Source organism: Protopterus annectens, chromosome 1.part0 (genome assembly GCF_019279795.1).
Source record: "Protopterus annectens isolate FY-2018-M chromosome 1.part0, PAN1.0, whole genome shotgun sequence".
NCBI classification, from domain to species: domain Eukaryota; kingdom Metazoa; phylum Chordata; order Ceratodontiformes; family Protopteridae; genus Protopterus; species Protopterus annectens.
In genome coordinates this window covers 670,594,929-670,616,420 of record NC_056725.1, presented here as the reverse complement: position 1 = coordinate 670,616,420, position 21,492 = coordinate 670,594,929, and the positions used below count along the sequence as shown (strand labels likewise).

The following is a 21,492-nucleotide window of genomic DNA, read 5'->3' as shown; positions in this document are numbered from 1 at the left end:
AATATTGCACAGTAAATGGTAAGTCCCAACATCCTGACCTGTCAGTGATCAGACCTAATGTTGGAATTAAGAAGTCTGATCACCTTTGGATAAAAACTGTCTTTGAATCTAGTTATCTTGCATCGAGTACTGCAGCGTCTTTTACCCAATGAGAGGCTCATAAACAGACGGTTTGCAGGATGAGTTGTATCACTTAGTATTTTGGTGGTTCTCTTTAGGCTCCCCAGTGTATAAAGATCCTGAATTGTGGGCAGACTAATACCAGTTATCCTCTCAGCAACTCTCATCACTATCTACATGATTTCTTATCTGTGACTCAACAGCTCCCATACCGTAGTGAAAAACTGGATGTTAGGATGGTTTCAATTGCTGGTCTGTAGAAGGTAGAAAGTACTGACAATGGTAGTTTCACCTTTTTGAGTTTTCCCAAAAAGTGGAGATGTTGGTCTGCTTTTTTCACTATGTGGCAGGTGTTCCCAGACTAAGAGAGATCATCAAAGATATGAACTCTGAGGACTTTGGTACCCTTTCCACCATCTTGCAGTTGATCAGGAGTGGTGTATGGGGTGTTTGCCTCTTCCTGTAGTCTACAATGATCTCTTTTGTTTTACTTATATTCAGGTCAAAGTTGTTTCTTGCACACCAGGCAATCAGTGTGTTAACCTCTTCTCTGTATGCACTCTCATCCTCTCTCCTGATGAGACCCATAACTGTGGTGTCATCAGCAAACTTGATGATATGATTTGTACTGAAGTTTGCTGTGCAGTCATGGGTGAGGAAAGTAAACAATAGGACACTGAGAACACCTGTGTTGAGTGTCATGCTCCTAGAGGTATTCTTGCCCTCACAAACCTTCTGTGGCCTGTTAATCAAAAAGTCCAGGATCCAATTGCAGAGGTGTTTGCTGATGCCCAGATATACTAGCTTATTGATCAGTCGCATAAGGACAACTGCGTTAATGCTGAGCTAAAGTCAATGAACAGCATTCTTACACAGCTGTCCTTGCTCTCCAGATGCTCAAGAGCAAGATGCAATGCGACCACTATTGCATCAGCCATGGATCTGTTTTCTCTGTAGGCAAACTGCAGTGGATCAAAAGTTGATGGTAGTTCCACAGACAGGTGTTCCTTGACTAGCCTCTCAAAGCATTTCATAACTGTGGATGTTAGTGCAACAGGCCTGAAGTCATTCAAGCTGGAGGTTGAGGCTTTTTTGGGTAAGGGGACAATATTTGTTACTTTGTAAAATGAAGGGACCTCTGCTAAGCCAAGTGAGGTGTTAAATACATCAATGAGTACTGTACATAGTTGATCTGCACAGCTCTTTAACACCTTACCCACAATAGTATCTGGACCGGCCACCTTTCTGGGACTGACTTTCTGTAGCACCTTTTTTACTTCCATTGGGCTAAGGCTGAGTACTGCATCATACTGCTCTGTGTGTAACCTTTGCACAGTTGTGGTGTTCCTCACCTCAGATATTCCAAAAAAGGTACTCAGTCTGTCTAGGAAGTCAGTGTTATCATCACATTGTGCAGCTCTCATTTTATAGTCCATAATTTGTTGTATACCCTGCCACAACCATCTGGTATCCATGTCCTAGAAGTGGTTTAGTACCTTCCTCCTAAATTTCCTCTTAGCTTTTTTTATGCCTTTCTTCAGGTTTGCCCTTGACACACTTAAGGCTTCCCTGTCATTTGCTCTGAGTGCTGACTTTCATGCCCTCAGAAGATCACAGACCTTACTTGTAAGTCATGGCTTTTTGCTAGCTCTTGTGATGATGCTTTTGATCTCTGTGACATCATCAATGCATCTTATGATGTAAGCCATCACTGCTTTGGTATATTCATCTAGGTCGATGTGCTGGTCTGTTGTGGCTGCCTCCCTGAAAATGTTCCAGTTAATCCACTCAAAAAAATCCTAGAGAGCTGATAATGTTCCCTCAGGCCAAATCCTGATCTGTTTCACCATGGGTTTCTCCCTGACCAGAGCAGGTTTATAAGCAGACACCAGCATGATGATCCGAGCCACCGAGTTGTGGATGCTGCACTGCTTTGTAGGCTTGCTTTATATTGGTGTACACTTTATCCAAGGTCCTCCTACCCCCCTTGCTGGAAAGTTTACATGCTGATAGTAATGGGAGAGTACGACTTTAAATCAGCCTGATTAAAATCACAAGCTATCACATGAGCAAACTCAGGGTGTTCTGCATGTCACAGGTAGACTGGTACAATTTTGTGAGTGCTTCACTTGTGTTAGCAGTAAGTGGGATATACACCACTGCTAGGCAGATTCCATTTAGCTGTCTAGGTATGTAAAATGATCTACATTTTATAGACAGAAACTCCAGATTCTCAGAGCTGTGAGACATAATGACCACACAGTTACTGCACCATCTGTTATCAACATAAATACAGACTCCTCCTCCCCTAGCCTTTCCACACAGTGCTTGGCTTCTGTATGCACAATGCAGTGTGAAACTGTCTAAAGTAACTGCATTGTCACTGATATTGCTGTGTAGCCATGTCTCAGTCAGCATAATTAAACAAATGTCTCTCAGCTTGTTTTTTGATTGTGACATTAGTCAACATGACTAAAGGAAGTGGCTTGGAAGTGGATGACATGATGATATGCAGGGGACTAGACATTCTTTGTATCCAAGAGACAAGTTGGAAGGCCAGTGCAGCAAATCCCCTTGGCTTGGGATTCAGTCTACTACTCCGGAGGGGACAGGCTACAAATGGTGTGGGAATTGTGGTGAGAGAGAGAGGCTTCAGAAGGCAGTGAGGGATATCATCAGAATTAATGATGATGACAGACTTATGGCAATCAGACTCCAGTGTAATGATAGGGAAGTATTCATAATATCAGCCTATGCCCCACTGCAGGGTTGTGATAGTGAGGAAAAGAGTGCATTCAGACAGCAGTTGCAGGACCTACTAGATAAAGCAGGACAACATGAATTGGTGTTGATAATGGGTGACAAAAACAAAGACCACACCGGTACTACGGAAAATAGACCCAGCTATCGCAAAGGATAAAAAATAAATGCAAATAACAAACACCACCATGCGCTGGGTCTGACGGCTAATAGATTGTAGATTCCTCAAGCACTGAAATGCAGGAAATCAGTTCAAAACAGTTCAAAACACGATCACCAACTGTAGTATAAAATCCAAGCAGTTTATTGGTATAAAACTGATAGCGCTTTCACCCTTAGGCTTCTTCAGACAGTTACAAAAGAAAAGCATGCCTATTCCAATTTAAATACTGGAGCACTGTTGTTGATAGGTTAAACCCAAACACATGTCAAACACTAATTACTGTGCATCTAAAAAACTGCTCAATATACAATAAACAATAAAGACACAGTACTTCAAATTCAACAAGGCTAATTGTATATTGAGCAGTATATTGTCAGTGCTTGAGGAATCTACAATTTATTAGCCGTCAGACCCAGCGCATGGTGGTGTTTGTTATTTGATAATGGGTGACTTGAATGCACATATTGGGACAGACAGAACAGGATATGAGGACTGCTTGGGTCTACATGTGTGGGGTAACAGGAATAAAGAAGGAGAAGCCATTCTAGACTTCTGTCTGGCAAATGGCTTGATAATAGCTAACACATGTTTCAGAAAGAGAGGCAGTCACAAGATCACATACAAGAGTGGACAACATGCAACTCAGGTAGACTTCCTCCTAGTAAGGAAAAGGCACTGGGGTAGAATACATGATTGCAAAGTCATCCTCAGTTAAACAGTCGGTCCACAGCATAAACCACTGGTTGCCACAATCAGCTGCAAACAGTGGTCAGAGAAGGCACTAAGGTCAACAGAGACCAGGCTGAAGACCTGGAAGTTGACTGCAGAGAAACTACAGCAGTTCCAGAAATGACTCATGGCTGAAGCACCCCAAGGAGAGGAGGAAATAGTTGGAGTTGAGGAAGAATGGCAGCGCCTCAAAACAGTATGTGTTAGGACTACAGAACAGATATGTGGCCAAGCCAGGTATGGAAATAAGGTACACAAGGAAAGCTGGTGGTGGAATGCAGAAGTCCAGGAAGTCATCAAAAGAAAGAAGGAGAGCAGGAAGAAATGGGAGACGGAAAAGACTGACCAGGCTAGGAAGGAATACTGGTTGGCTAACAAAGAAGCTAAGAAAGGAGTTGCAATAACAAAGCATAGTGCATCAGAGCACTCTACCAGCTTCTGGAAAGTGACTCAGAAGGTGGTACAAAGAAACTATATCAGGTTGCAAGGCAAGACAGAAAGATAAAGAAAATAGTCAAATGCCCTTCATAAGGGATGCCAGCAACAACCTGCTCACCTGTCCACAGGACATCAAAGGGAGATAGAAGGAGTATTTCCAGCAGTTTCTAAATGAAAAAAAAATCCACAGAAGCTGTACTACCCCAGAAACAGTCTGTGATGAGAGAAGAAGAGGAGTCCACCCTACAAGAAGTAAGAACAGCATTAAGGAAAATTAAGTCAGGGAAAGCAGCAGGCACAGATGAGGTCACAGCAGATATGATAAAGATGTTGGGTGATGGGGTAGACGTGGCTCTTGAGGGTACTAGTAGCAGTGTGGAGAGAAAGGTGGATCCCAGATAACTGGAGAATAAGCATACTCATGTCAGTGTACAAGAACAAAGGTGAAATCCACAGCTGTGGGCATACAGAGGAATCAAATCCTAATAAATTGCATGAAAGTTCTGGAGATGGTGATTGATAAATGGATATGCAGAGTAGTAGAATGTAAGATGGGAGATAAGCAGTTCAGATTCAGATCAGAATGCAGTACAACTCACCCGATGTTTGCAGTGAGACAGATAGTTGAGAAGAATCTAGAGATGAAAGAGTTCAACTGAGCATTCCTAGACTTGGAGAAAGCATATGATAAGGTCCCAAGAAAGCTGATCTAGGCAGTACTGCAGAGGTTCAAAATCCCAGAAACATTGTAGAATTAGTGCAGGCTATATACAATGACCCAGTGACTCAAATATGAACAGTGTTCAGTCTCACAGAGGGGTTCCCAGTGGTAATGGGTGTACACCAAGGTTCAGCTCTGAGCCCACTGCTGTTCATACTGGTAATGGACTACATTAACAAACAGGTCAGAGGGGACAGATCATCAAAGTAACTGTATGCAGACAATGTGGCATTACAGGCAAACTCTGAGCAAAAACTTTAACAAAGGGTAGGGGAATGGAATACAAAACTAAAAGCACATGGGATGAAACTAAGCACAGATAAGACAGTGGTAATGGCAGCAAATTGGGAAAATGAGAGGAAGCTGAGAATTGAGACAGAAGGGAAGATAGTGGAACAGGTAAATAGCTTCAAGTATCTTGGAGGGGTGGTTGAGGAGATGGGAAGTCTGAAAGAAGAGGTCAAAGCTAGAATCAGAGCAGCTGCAGCCAACTGGCGTAGAGTCTCTGGTGTCGTGTATGACAGAAGAATGCCAAAGAAGCTGAAAAGTAAGGCGTACAAGATAGTGGTGCAACCAGTACTACTGTATGATACAGATACCTTGGCAGTGAAAGCAAAGCAGATAAATAAGCTAGAGTTGATGGAAATGAAGTGCCTGAGAAGGGTGGTAGGATGCACACTGTGGGATAGACAAAGAAATCAGGACATAAGAGCAGAAGCCAAAATATCTTCAATTGCAGAAAAGATCAAAGAGAACAGATTACTGTGGTTTGGACACATGCAGAAAAATAGAAGACAATCTGGTGAAGAAGATGTGGGACAGACAGGAAGAAGGTAAGAGGAAATGAGGGTGTCCAGCAAAGAGGTGGATGGATTGTGTGAAAGAACAAAGAGGTGGATGGATTGTGTGAAAGAACATCTGTGACAGTCAGGCATTAGTATTGAAGATGGCAGGAGTGTGGCACTGAATCAAGAGAAATGGTAACAGTTAATGCAGTACCCCAACCCATGTACAAAATGGGGAAAAAGGGGGCTGATGATGATGATGATGATGATGATGATTGTTATTTGAAGAGAATTCCATCCTTAAGTAGCCCATCTTGTTGTCAAGACAATGCATATCTGTAAGCAGTATTAAGGTAGTGCAGACCTGTGAGAGTTTACCTTTAGTTTAGCAGCAGTACCAGCCTTACATTGTCTTTTTCTTGTTCTTTCACATTTCTTCTTTTTTTTTTTACTTATCCAGTCTGTTCCAGCACCTCCCATCTCATGTTTCAGGCACTTAACAGCATGCAGGATTAAGATCTTTAACTAGTAGAGATCTGAGACTGTAGTAGACCCCATAGACTCTGCAGACAATAGAACAGCAGTCCAACAGCATGGTGATGACTAATGCTTGATTTCCAGCAATTTCTGTATACTGTAAACTCCTGTGAATTCATTTAAGAGCCCAGAACCAGGTTTTCTTGTATTTTTGAGTGAAAAGGAGAACATTTAAGCACTTTTCCCTGATGAGCTGATGCAGCCGCTGCCTCACAGGATGCCGCCATTTTTTTAAGCAGCATGACCTTGAGATTGTCTTTAGTGGATTTCTTTACGTCAGAAGTTTTGTTGGACATTGTCTAAAAAGGCAGTATGGGGGAGGCAAGCATCTTTATCAGTATCCGAAAGCCTTGAGAAGGCAGGTGAAGGCCATCTCTAGCAAAGCAATGTGGACTGTTGACCATGTCTTCTCAGGCAGACAGATACTGGATCCCCCTGGAGTGACGCAAGAAGCTAAGCCAATAATTGAAATCAATCATTTTTTTGTCTGTACTGTGGCATTATCCTAAGTGAAGGTAGAATGCTGTTTAGGGCTGGGGAACTACCTGCCTGGGACACATAATCTGAGAGTTCAGTCATGTCTCTCTTCATATAGCCTAGAGAGGTACATCTCTCTATCACAACTTCATAGCTATCTGACTGACAGACAGCAAGAAGTCAAATGGTAACAAAATATTTTCTTCTTCCTAGCATTTAACCTTTTTTGACTCATCAGTACAGCATAAGAGGAATGAATATTTGGCTAAATTTTAGAAACACAGAGTTTGAAATCAAACCTGATGCAAAATATCCCAAATAATATCATAATCAAAAGGTGAAAAGGTTGCAGCCTTGTCTCCAAAACCCAGCACTGATTTGGACTTCAACATAGTGCAAGCACTGCTCACCTTAACTTCATCAGTATCAAAACCCAACATAGGAATTGGCACCCTGGTGTCTTCATTATTCTTAGCATTCAACCTGGTATCTCATCAACATCTTACTGAACTTCGGCCTCACCCAGACCTCTGTATCACAACTCTATGGCTATCTGACTGACAGGCAGCAAGAAGTCAAATGGAAACAAAATATCTTCCTCTTCCTACCCTTCACTGTCAGCAGCCCACAAGGATCAGTATTAGGCCGTCTGCTAGTCAGCATTTTTATAAACAACAAACATGCTGCCATCCATATCATTAACATAGTTCAATATGCTGACAAGTCATCCCTTATATATCCAGTCCCATTCCTATCAAGACTTCAGAATATCACCCACAATGTTTTTACTGCTACTGAAACATGGCCAAAAGATGTGACTACTTTTAAGTCCTGAAAAATGTTCTTCACTTCAAACAATACCAGATTTAAATACAACCTTTAAAACTAACTTCATCCAACAGCACAAAAATTAAAACTGCAACCAAGATAAAACTTCTGGGCATCCTAATTGACAGTAACATCAAATCTGAGCAACATATAACATAACCCATTAATAAAACACACCAGAGACTCGGATCCCTGTCTAGAACCAAACATTGCCTAACGGGTGATGCAAAAAGAAACACTAGCATATATCTAGCTTCTTCCATCCCTGCTATACACCTTACCTATCATTACAAACATAAATAGTATACTTACTGCAAAGCTCTCAACTTGTTAAAATAAAGTAATCAGTGCTGTAGTTCTTACATTTAGGACTCACCATTGCAGATCCCTGAAACAGTTATACTGGCTTCAGCTACCCAACTATTAAACATACTCACAACCTGTTGCTGTGCAGAATCTAATATATGCACCAGAAAGATGTCCAGCACTAAAGAATACCCTGCAGCACTACTGTCCAGGTACAGACCTTTGTTCAACCAATAAACTCTTAGTAATCACAACCCAGTCTAATAACTCAACAGGTGATTCACTATACTCCCATTATGTATGCATAAGTACAACATATGCTCCTAACCTGAATAACTCCATTTTCCCTTGTCAGCTCGTACCCCCTGTCCCTTTATAACCTCTTTTCCCTTCTATACAACAAACCTTTCTACCACTCCTCCACAGTTTCCTTCCTACCTTAATCCCCACTTTGTTTCAATTGTTTTCTGACAACTTTAGCCATCTCTTTCAAATACTCTCCTCTATGCTGTTAAACCCAGGTTCTATGTCAGTAATAGCCTCGTATCCCCACTGTCCTTCGCACATCAGCTATACAACACCTCTCTCCCTTTCTCTTTAGTTTTAACTGCTATCTTCCTGCTGACTGATGTTTCACACTCCTTACCTCAATTTCATTTCTTTCTAATATTGATACTGTAAACCTCCTTAACCATCTCTTATAAGTCATATCTAATGCCTGCTTGCCACATATATTGCACATGAACTGTTTGCATACTAGATGATTTATACTTCGAATTTTAAATCATGTATAATGTCATCACATGGGAAATATATGTTTTATCTTACTATATAGTATAATTAAATAACAATTATCTTTGCATATAGATATTTTAAGAATTATCTACATAATATGTCTTTGTAAAAAAGGTGTTTTGTCATAAGTATCTTAAATGTATCTTCTGGAGTTTTTCTCCCTTGGTCTCCACTTTAGATGAAATTTACTCAATCTGACTTTCCCAGTAAATGAAGACAAATAAATGAACAGATAGATAGATAGATAGATAGATAGATAGATAGATAGATAGATAGAGAAGGCTTTATGGTTATCCTTCACTTCTGTGGCTACTTTTACCTCATATCTGTCTTTGGTTGATTTGAACAGGGTCCAGAGTTCTCTGTAAAAGTGGTTTAGTATCTTGAGAGTTAAATTTGGTTTTGCATGCATTCTTTTATTCTAGGTATTGTTTATATCTGGGTTCCACCACAGGGATTTATTCTTAATTTTGGCATTGTATTTACTTCAGAGGGGGACAGATTTGTTTATGCAGCTATTTACATATCCATAAAGTTAAGTGGTAAAGGATTCTGCATATGCAGTGGGGTCACCAAGCTGGGGGTGGGTTTTAAATTTAGTAAGGTCATCCTCAGTTTTAGTAAATTAGCCATTGCATAATCTCTAAATAGTGAGGTACTGGAAGATGCTCCTGGCTTTAGTCTTATGCTGAATTTGAGTAGTTTGTAGTCTGATTTGAGTAGGGTGACAGCGACAGTTGATGAGAAGAAAGCTGTCTCACACTGGTAAGGAACAAGCCAAATATTTTATTTCCCCTGGATAGAGTGTTGGCCAATTGTTCCAAATAGCTGTACTGATGAAGTCCATATAATGAAGGGGTAGTTGAAGTCTCCCTGGAGAATGGTATTTGGCTAATGCATATGGGCTCCATACTCGTTAATAACAGAATGAAAAATTATGCTTATTTATATTCATTGTACACCATCAGAAGTCATATCAAAGAGATAAGACTTAAATGCACATCAGGTGCTGGCTAACAGCCAATAGTATCAGAGCCACTGTGGTAACAAATTCCACAGGTGAGGGTGGCTTTAAAGAACTCTCAAGATTGACTGGTGGAATTGCCAGCAACCACTCACAGAAACTGAATGTGAAACATATGCAAGGCAGTAGAGTACAGCAAGCTTCTTCAGATAGCTGGGAAATAATCCAGTAATAAGCAAGAAGCTAATGAAGACTCTGTAGAACAGGTGTAATATCCTAATAACGTAACATACCAGTAAGTAGCCTGGCTGCAGAGTTCAGCATTATTTATAATCCAGCCAGCTCATGACTGGGTAGTCCCAGGTAAAGGGGATTGCTGTAATCCATTCTGTTAGAAACCACATCATGAACAACAGCAGAGTGTTCAGTTTATGGTATTAGGTGCTGACTCATCAAAATGTTTTGTAAATGAAAGAGAGAGATTTCACTACAGCTAACACCAGATCTTAAAGAGTTAGCTGTGAGTCAATCAGAATAGCAGATTCTGTACTGTACTAACATAATTCAAGCTGTACTTGATATAATTAGGCAGTGATAAGACAAAAACATCTCTCAATGTTCTATGAATTTTCAAGGTTGTGGTGTAGGATGGTGTTTAGCTTTATCAGATTTGAGATTAATCACGAGCAGATGGCCTCATGATCATCAGTCTTTTGAGAAGGTGAAAGGTGAAATAAATCAGTAATCATCATCATAACAATGGCATGCTAGTTCTTTTTCCCATAATACTTCTCCTAAAGGAAATATGTATACTGTGAACACAAAAAGGCCTAAGTTACAGCCTTGTGGTACTCCACAGTCCAGATGGTAAGGAAAGGAGATGCTGAGGCCTATGAGTATAGTCAAACAATAAGAAGTAAACCAGTCTGGGACCTAAGTAGAAATACCTTAGTAAGCATGCAAACATTTTATCAGTTGCCATTGTCCAAAGTATCAAATGCTGCAGAGAGATGTAGGAGGAGCAGTACTGTTTAATGACACTGGTCTATTGTCATAAAGAGATAACTGACCACTTTGAGAGCCGTCTTAGTACTATGGTGAATTCCAACAGCAAATACAGTTACCTTGGAGTCGATTAACAGTAAATCTTAGATTAGTGTGGTCAGTCTTTCAAATCCATAACACAAAGAGAAATTAAAATGTTCTAATTCACTTCTTTTCAATAGCCATAAATTTTGAAATAAGTTAAATTACTAGACTTTTCTGGACACTTCAATGCAAGGTCCAGTAATACCCATCTTTGGATCACAAAGGTTAGATCTTTCATAAATAGCCTAAGTATTTCAGGTAATCTGTTTTACTCATTGATATAGCATTTTACATTTTTCCAAACTCCTCTCATACATTAAGTTAATAGGTGATGTTCTTATTTTTTTAATGACACCAGATCTTTTCAAGCAATTCTGGTTACTACAATCACTCATTCCTAAAGTGTATATCTTTATTTATTTTACTATATGACATTTGTTAACCTGGAAAGTCCAACTGGGTTCAATGTATCCATTTTCAGTGGAGGCCTGAGGAGAAAAACTCCAAATTACTTAAAGAATTTAATACAATAGTTATAGCAAACAAGATGATAAAAAATCAGTGTAACACCATGCAATATTACAGTGTGTGCATTAGAAGAGAAATATGAAATTTGTATACAAAGTACAGAGTTAAAATAAGCCTAGTTATATAAATTAGACATATATAGACACATGTCTGTTGTCGATGACAAGGGCATATTGGTAGAATGAACATGAGAATAACTAAAAATAAAGAGGAAGTTAAGTAGTGAGAATAAGTTCTTTAGAAAGGACAAAAGAAAAACTAAGCTTGCTGTGGAAGAAAGTCATACAGGAATGATTGATATAGGGAGATTGAAGAAAAAGGAAAAAAATAAGTGAGAACTGAGGAAGAAGTAGAGAGAGGTGTTGATTTGTGAAGTTAAGGAAAAGGTAAAACTGAGACTAGAAAATAGGTTAAAAGATATAGTGATAGGAGTCAGATGTGTATGTTAATGTTGTATTCGTCTAAAATGAAGATATTAAGTAAGAGAGAACATTAGAACTTAGTTTAGGTAGACAGAGGAAGGACGTCGCAATGAGGTATGTGAGGGTTAATAGAGTGAAAGAGAAAAGGAGAAAATGGTGGCAAAGTGGAGTTTTACCTGGTTTAGAGAAGGAACAGATACATGCTTTACTTAGGAATTATTTTACAGCTTGTTTATAAGCAAAAGATTGGAGTTGAGTCTGATGTTAGTAGGAAGATTATTCGAGGCTTTAGCTACCTAATAGGAGTAGAGACTTTTGCTGGAAGAATTTTTTGGTTTGTGCAGTGTGAGGAATTGTTTATCTTCCAATCAAAGGGATCTAATGGGATTATAGATTTGGAGAAGAGGGAGTAGGGCCGGGCAGGAAGTGAGTTTGTAAACCATGTTATGGACAGCTACGAGCTGTAGATAAACTAGATGCTGTGATGGCTCAAGCCAGTGAAGGGAATGCAAAGAAGTACAATGATGGTTGAGATGTGAGTAGAACTAGTAGCAAATGTAACTATTTTATTATAGCAAGATTCAAGTTTTGACTTAAGTGAAACTTGGAAGTTGGTGAAAATACGTGCACCATAGAGGAGTGAGGGTAATAGGTAGGTGAAGGCTGATGCAAGTTTGGTCTGTGTGTTAAGATAAGATTTGTGTCTGTACAGCATGCCTAATTTTTGGTGTGTTTTTTATGCTGACATGAATATGCAGATCAAATTTTAAATTGTCGTCAACAGTAACCACACTGAGGAGTTTGTTAAAGAAGACAACTTCAATTAAAGTGTTGTTATAGGACTGGATTTTAAAGTTTGAATTGTCCATATGATAGGATTTAGGTGCGAATAGAAGGAGATTAGTTTTTTGGGGTTAAGTAGTAGTTGTGGATCATTTATTCATCTTTTCAGAGAAGAGAAGACCTGCTGGATTATTTGTTGTAGATGGGATAGGTTCTGTGAGGAGCAGATGATAGTGGAATCATCTGCATATTGAATTAAAGAGCAAATGCAGGATGTTGTTTGAAGGTCATTTATGAAAATGTTAAAGAGTAATAAACAATGACCCTTTAAAACTAATACACTTTCCTATGTTGAAAGATCTTTGCTTACATCATATCTTGGACAATAATGTATTAATTTTAATGCAGAAATAAAGGACTGTTGACCCCTTAAAAGTGTCACTCTGCGACTTAATTTGATAAGCATAGCTGTTTCTATATTTTCTTCACTTTTTACATATGATAACTATAAATTCTTACTGGCTGTATTCTGCCTACATAAAAATAAATATTTCCCTTCATTTCTTTGTAACTCAGTATAAAATTCCACTTACTACTCTGGCATTCATATTTTGCATTATCGGCTATTGATATTAAAAGTAATAAATATTTATGTGGACTGGGTAACAGTTTGTAACAGCAGAAGCAGCTGTTGACCTTTAAGTTTGCCGATTAACACAGAAGATTAAGGCAATGAGCTGTTAATGAGCTGTTTCCTGCAGTACAGGGTTTGATTTCCTCAGCCATCTTGTGAGCAAGTCACTTAATCAGACAATGCTTTGGAGGGATTCGGCTAAGCTCTCAATGGTCCCCTGGACCTATTAACTACCTATGATACTAGTTAATATTAAATTTATACACAGACAGTTCATTCTTTCACATAATGCCTGTTTCCTCAAAAGCTAGCAATTGTTGGTAAATTAACATTACGGAATTGGATACTGTGTAGACAAGAATTAGTAACAGATGTGATTCATATTTCTTGGGCCTGCAGATTCAAGCAATCTGTTTGCTCTTCTTTTTAGTTAGTCAGTTTCAAAAAGTTTTGAGATAAGAATGTGTTTAAGTGGTGTATCTATATGCTGAGGTAGCTTATTCCATACCAATCAACCAAGGGTTATCTAATTTGTGTTACTTTAACTTGGGTTCTATTCTTCAGAACCACATACTGGACAAATAGAGGAGAAATCTGTCTTTAGTTATGACACTCATTAATTAGACAAGCTCTTTCTATGTGAAAATATTCACAGATGTTTTTACAGGTCACTATCAATTTTTCTGGTTCATTGAGTAAACTTAGTAAGATCTGTTATGTAAACGACTGATTTTGAATAATGTGGTAAATTTGTACAGGCTGTACTTAATCATGTAAATATTTACTGCAATGGACATTGACTGCTACCACAAGGGCTCACTTATTTGTTTTATTACCATGCAATTACATTGATATTCTGGGATGGCAAAAAAAAAATTCTCAGTCCAGTATATTAAATATTGTGTTTTAAACTGGTTTTGACCTCCTGATTCATTTGTTTACAGTGTTCTCTCATCTGTAAAACAAGAAAATATAATTCTCACTTTGATAGTGAAACCTTTTCAAGGGACATACACTCAGCACACGCTGCTTATTAAAGTACAGTAGGTAAAGCAAACAATAAAATTGAAATGAACTCATGCAGAAAGACTTTTTGTTTACAATTCATTGAAATCACATCGCATGTGGTAATGAAACATTGTATATAGAGAGTATTAACAATAAATGTGTGAATATGGGCCTTTTTTGTTTGATTAATTATCTGTCCAGTTTTGCCTGCCCAGCAGCTATGAATTGCAAGCAATGATGTCTTTCACAAAAGTGTGATACTCTGACTGAAAACATACAAAGCTAAGCCTGTTATGTGTTTTGGTAAACCATGACAGAAACTCCTCATCTTAGTTCTACATTTGATCTGAAATTGTGAAATTTTAAGATTGTATGTAGTTCTTTAGTGATCAAATATATATGGCAGTTAAAGTATTGTGTGTACCTAAATTGCACTGTCCTGTGTACTTGAATGGTACTGTCAGTCAGAAGCTGCCCTGCAGAATGGGTGTGGGTGTGTGTGTGTGTGTGTGTGTGTGTGTGTGTGTGTGTGTGTGTGTGTGTGTGTGTTTGTGTGTGTGCGTGCGTGTGTGTAAGAGTGTACACACGTGTGTGCGTATGCATGCCTATTTCTGTATACGTGGTATGCGTGCATGTGAGAGGGAATGTACACACATGCATGCACACTTAATGGGTATGTGTATGTGTGCATGTGTGTGTGCTTGCAGGGGCATGCTGCATGTCTATGTGTGTCTGTGTATCTGTGTGCTCATGTGTGCTTGCATTTGGGAATGCCCATTTAGTTACTCTTTACCTTTCCTCACTGTCTCTCTTTTTTCAGTGCATTTAGGAGTTGCACATCTATGTATTATATTATATATTATGTAATTCATTGGCTTGCACTATACTTCCATGTGATGACTAGAATTCTTAATTTAATTTCATCTGAGGAGACTGAAAACAGTTCAGCCTTTAAAGTGTAGAAAGTAATCCCTGCATCTGCATTATTGTTAGGTCTCAGTTGAGTCCTATCTTTAATAGTGTCTTCTTTTCTTGCATTTCCAGCTCAGTTGCAGTCTTGAATGAATGCATGAAGAATGAGGTTTTGGTAAAGTTTTTCCGTGAAAGACAGATGATGTTGTCACATTCATTGCCCTTGGAAACATACCTCCTCAAGCCTGTACAGAGAATCCTCAAGTACCACCTTCTTTTACAGGTAAGCAGCATCACTAAGTCATGCTCAGCAGTCATAGAGCCTAGCACAGACCTTGTCTTGATATGATGTGATTATACCAGAGCCTAGCACAGACCTTGTATCAATATGATGTACTTATACGAGTGCCTAGCACAGACCTTGTCTTGATATGATGCGCTAATACCACAGCCTAGCACAGACCTAGTATTGATATGATGCGCTAATACCAGAGCTCTGGATTTTAGGCAGTGGCATTAAATATACCAGAAGAAGGCATGTGCTGCCTTGCAAGCACATACTTTGTATGTGGTACTGATCATTTAATGTGCAGTACCCCAATTATTAATGGACTTCTCCACTTTTATGGACAGATGGTACACCTTTCACTTACCCAAATAGAAGGACATCAGTACATGAATAAAACAGGTGTTTAGTTTTCTGAATGAAAAATGCTTTAAGAACAATATTAAAAAGTAACCATGGTTTGCAAATGAAAGGAGTACTAAGTTATGAAATGCTTTTGTAGTTGTGCCTTTTGGCTTTCCCAGTTAGGGGTCGCTACAGCAAAATTCTGATCCGCTAATAATTTGCAGTAGATTTTTATGTGCCGAGTTGCCAGCTCTGACGCACAACCTTCAATGAAGGTAAGCCCATTCACATATGTCTCCATACAGAAGACGCTCTAGCTGAGAATCGAACAGGATAATGTTGTACTGTGAGGTGACAACGCTACCGCAGCACCACCACCGCAGTTATGAAATGCTTGCTTTTGTAGTAATTAAATAAAAGTAAGCTTACATCACACTGATATAAATGCACACACACACACACACACACACACACACACACACACACACACACACACACACACACACACACACACACACACACACACACACACTGCAGTCTACCTTGCTGAGACAGACTTACACCAGAAACTTGTGTGCGCATGATGTATTGGTAGGAATTCATAACTATACAGTGAACTTTTGCATCATTTGGTGGTATTACTATGGATAAAAGAAAATGCATTTGCAGTATATTGTAAATCTGATGGAAAACACAATTGAGTGGGTTCTGCATCATTACACATTTAATTTTGACAAGGAACTAAGACGAATTAGTCAAGCATGAGCAATAAAGAGGTAGACATGGAAAATGTAGCCTCAGGCTCACTCCCAAAGGTTTGACGTAGTATGCATCATAAGTTCCTGTTTCTCTCCATCAGCATTTTATTACATTTATGCAATATATCTAGTGACAAAGAAGACCTTGCTGATGGAGATTGTAGGTCTTACAAAATTGCTAAAGATAACTGCAGTTTCATATGGGGTATACAGTATAAGATATAATTAAAGGTAGATGGGAAGCAGCATGCAAATTTTCTGTTTTACATAATCGCAAGGTATACATTGTTGTTTGAGAAAAGGCTGTCACTGAGTGTTATGAAGGTGTTGAATGTAAGAGGATGTTGCTATATCTGCCACAAGCACAAGTACAAATCTGATCTATTACTAGATGTACTCTAGGAGTGTAGTTATTGTAAGGCAAAGATGTTTTAACACAGACTACTGCTGGGAGTTACCTCAGATACCAGAGATGACAAGGAGGAGACAAAATGTAGACATGGCATCATTGTAAAAGTACCTAATTTCCCAGAGTGGCAGACATACCCCTTAATGATTCAGATTTTTACAGAATATCCACATTTTTGCATCATATTTTTGATATCTTTCTTGTAAAATTTGTGTGTGCGGGCTTGGGAAATCGTTAAAAACTGAAATCACTAAATAATGACTTTACATCATATTTTTGATATCTTTCTTGTGAAAATTCTGTGTGGGGGGGGTGAGAAATCATTAAAAACTGAAGTCACTAAATAATGACAGACATTTGAGTTTCAGACTTCATTATTAAAATAAAACTGAAAATGATGATCACTTCTATTAATACTAATATGAATTTAGCCTTCACTTCAATGCTGTCAGTAAAAAAAATAATTTTTAAGTATGCAGACTCAAAGCTGAAAAATCACTAAATCCCTGGAATCTAAATGGCAATGCTCAGATCTGAGCTAAAACAGAATGGCATTAAATATACTGATCCCAAGGATATTGCCAATATCCTGGCAGATCAATTCAGTGCCAACATCACCCCCCTCTCACCCCCTAAATGGCCCATCTCAATACCGGAAGATTGCCAAATTCTGGTAATAATGGCCACACAGGTAAAAACCACACTCTCCAAAGCTAAGAATACAGCATCCATGGGACCAGATGACATCCCGGGCTGTGTACTACATGAACTACAATATGAACTGGCACCTCACCTAAGTGGCATGTTTAGTCATAGCCTCATCTCAGGTTTCATGCCCGCTGAGTGGCGCAGAGCTACAGTTATCCCACTCCACAAGAGGGGATCCACCTTGGATCCTGGAAACTACTGTCCCATCAGTCTGATAAGCCTTATCTGCAAGGCCATGGAGCGTATTATCATGGAACTTATAAACAAAGATATTGGCAACCTTCAAACACTGGACCCCACCCAGTTTGGGTTCGTGAAGGGCCAATCTTGTCTCCTAGACCTGATTGACTTTTTTGAAAGAGTCTCTAGAGCCATGGACAAGGGTACGGTGGTCCACACAGCCTATCTAGACCTTGCCAAGGCCTTTGACACCATCCTCCACTCTGGAATCATAGATAAACCTACTAAGCTGGGCATTAATCCCTACGTCACCCAATGGGTTGCTAACTGGTTACTGATAGAACCCACACTGTAAAAGTAGCCAACTCCAAATTGAGCTCCAGACAAGTGACAAGTGGAGAACCTCAGGGTTCAGTCCTGGGACCGCTCTTGTTTGGCATCTACCTCTCTGAAGTACAGGCCAACACTAAGGGACTCTGGATAACAAAGTTCGCAGATGACTGCAAACTGGGAGCCATTATTGAATCCCCAAATGATGTGGATACTGTACAAAAGGGCCTTACAGAAACAGATGCTTGGTGCCAGAGCCATAGGCTCAAGCTCAATGCCAAGAAATGTATAGTTATCTTCTTTGGGAAAAAACATGTATCTGTGAATTACCATATAGGTGGCAGTACACTAAACACCGAAAGTGTAATAAGAGACTTAGGGACACAGGTGGACAGTGGTCTCACCTTCGATAACCACATCGCCACAACAGTCAGGAAATCCTTCTATGTGGTACACCTCATCACTAAGGGCTTTTCATCCAGAAAAAAGGAGGTCATTGTCCCACTGTACTCATCCCTCATTAGACCCATTATAGAATACAACGCCCCATTTGGTATGTACCTCTCAAGACATCTGCAACAACTGGAAAGGCCACAGAAATACCTGACTAAAAGAATCACGGGCCTAAAGCAGTTGCCCTACGCTGACCGCCTTAAAAAAACTCCAGCTATACTCTGTCGCATATTGTCTACTCAGAGGTAATCTCTGCTTAACATACAAGGCCATGTCAAACCCAGAGCTGTTGGACATGCTACACTTAAAGAAATCTCAATCCATCAGAGCCACACGCTCCAGGGATCTAAACCTTGTCATCACAATAAACAAAACATGCTGGAGGGATAGGTTCCTGACCCAGAGACATCCCAGACTCTGGAATAGATTGCCCATACATGTCAAGCAGAGTACCTCTTAGGCCCTCTTCAAAAGGAACCTTGACGATTGGATGGGAGAAAGGAAATTCACCCTGGGGATCACGTCAGTCACCCTGCTAGACAGGGGTCCAGGGAAGTAAATAGTGTGTGAAGAAATAGCCAGGGAATTGTTATGGCTAGGCTTGTATAGGCCCTAGGGCAGATAGCCTAGTACCAACCTATGAACCTATGAACCCTTAAATCATAATGACATTACAGTTATTTTCCTCCTCATGTAAACGTAAAGGTCACCCCTGATTATTTTGCACCCCTCTCCTCCTCATGTAAAAGTATAGGTCTCCCCTGATATTTTGCACCCATAGCACTGCACCAAGCAACCCTGATTTACAAACTGAGTGTCAGTGTCCATGATTCATTGCCCACTTAATGTAATGGTATCTCATGTGGGAAGTCCATTTCCAGTAAGGGAGCAGATTGTTTTCTAGGCTGTGGAATGCACAAACTGAGTGACAGTGTTATGAATCTGCTGCTGTTACCACACAACAAATTGTTCCATGTCACTGAAATCTCTAAGGACTGGAAATCTTCTTATGAAATCCCTGATTATAAGAATATGGTCATGATCTACTTCAGAGCAACAGCACTATTAGTCTGATACCAATTTAAAGAAGTGGTTTCAATACAATTTGTTTTAAGATATGCACAATTCCTGTTCAGTTAATTTAATTCTTAACCAGTGTGTATTTCTTGCTACTAAGTCCACTTTAACAAGTTTGTGGGCATATATAACCTGGTTAGCCTGGCAATGGACAATTGGCTCTCTGTTGTAATATATTTGGACTTAGCCAAAGCATTTAAAATGCTTCCATATGTTATCATACTTTTCCAGTTTTATGACCTGCAGAGTTAGTTTACATATATATATATATATATATATATATATATATATATATATATATATATATGTATATATATATATATATTTATATATGTGTATACACACACACACACACACACACACACACACACACACATATATATATATATATATATATATATATATATATATATATAATATATATGGGTCTACTTTGTTTCACTGAAAGCTCATTTCACTGAATTTGAATTCACCCTGATCAAATTGCTGAAAGATCATATTACTGAAAACTCATTTCAACGAATCTCATTTCACTGAAGTGAAGTACTGGCACTGTGTAGAGTAATGTAAGCCAATTAAAAGGTATAAGCTCTTTTCCCCACTGTAGTGTGATCCTGAAGTTAGTATATATAGTTAGGGGTGGTGTGGGAGGTGTAACCCCCCCCCCATTTAGTTTGGGTATATATATATATTGTCTTCTGGAAAGAGTTAGTCACTGGTGTTGTAAGTATGCATGTTTGTGGTTTAAAATATATTGTTTTGAAGCTTTTGGTGAAATATAATATAAAATCAAAGTAGGTGGGGGGCTATACCCCCACACCCCCAAATGTGGGGGTCTGTGCCAGCCACCCCCAACTATATATACTAACTCCAGGATCACACTACAGTGGGGAAAAGGGCATATACCTTTTACTTGGCTTACAGTACTCCACACAGAACATTTTCTATTAAAAACTGTGAATCTCTGCTCTCAAAAGAGCTCCTTAAAGTTTGTGTCCTTTTGTATGAAAACGTAGGCTGTCTAGCTAGCAGTTCAGACACAGCAGGACAGCTTGCAACAATATTCCAATTGCTAGAAACAATGTTTCTAATAGCTTGCATGTCTGCAAATTGGAACTGGAAAGCTTAACATTCTGTCCACATTTAGAGTGTTGCTTTGTTGCTTAGGTTGGAAACCACACTTTAGGAGAGGTTGAAATGAAACATGTTTGAACAGACACTCACAGTTTTTAAAAGAAGATGTTCACAATGTTTCTGACCCACCTGGGATGTTCAACTGCAGCAAATATATCTGTCAATATATCTGTACAGGACCTTCCTTTACATGTCACTGTAACTTTTTCCCACCACCTTGACTGTAATTCTTGTAACATTGTTTATGCAGGGATTTGTATGACTTGCAGTTTTTTTTTTTTTTTTTATTGGAAAGACAAGTCACAAACTTTCCAACTGCATTAACAAGCATTGTGCTGCAATTAGAGGCAAAAACAGACACTCTGCAGCTTGCCATAACTTTGTTAAATTCCATTTTACTATTTTGGAGCAAGTTAACTTGTTTTTTGTGGACTACACAGCTCTACTGGAAGTGAAAGAACTCAGATAGCAGTTCTGTTTGGGTGCGGAGTTCTCCCCAGGGTTGAATGATGCTTCTAAAAATGTGTACTCAGATGGCAGCAGTGATAGTCTGAGTGATTTTAATTTTATGTCTTAAAGGGCTGGCTTTATTGTTAACTTGTAAGCAAGTCTGATTTTATGCATTGCTACAATGGAAGAAATTACTACTTCTGTAAACTTGGGGACGTAATTGTACTTGCACTTTATTACACATTACGACAGATGTCTGATTTCTTATTTTCAGTTAAGTTTACAGATTACATTAAGAATGTTGTTCAAGCTTGGCTCTGTTACTCTGTTTTCTGTTTAAGTTATGCCCACCTCATGCATATT

At 39.1% G+C, this 21,492-nt stretch overlaps 1 protein-coding gene across 3 annotated transcripts in view; it reads left to right on the top strand.

Annotated features, from left to right (window-relative positions):
- Positions 1–21,492, top strand: part of PLEKHG2 (pleckstrin homology and RhoGEF domain containing G2) — a 1,701,404-nt gene that overhangs the window by 1,254,539 nt on the left and 425,373 nt on the right. For all 3 annotated transcript variants that reach the window (XM_044062076.1, XM_044062085.1, XM_044062066.1), the window contains exon 7: positions 15,132–15,282. In XM_044062076.1, the coding sequence (XP_043918011.1) occupies positions 15,132–15,282 (151 nt within the window). The remainder of the gene's footprint in view (positions 1–15,131; positions 15,283–21,492) is intronic.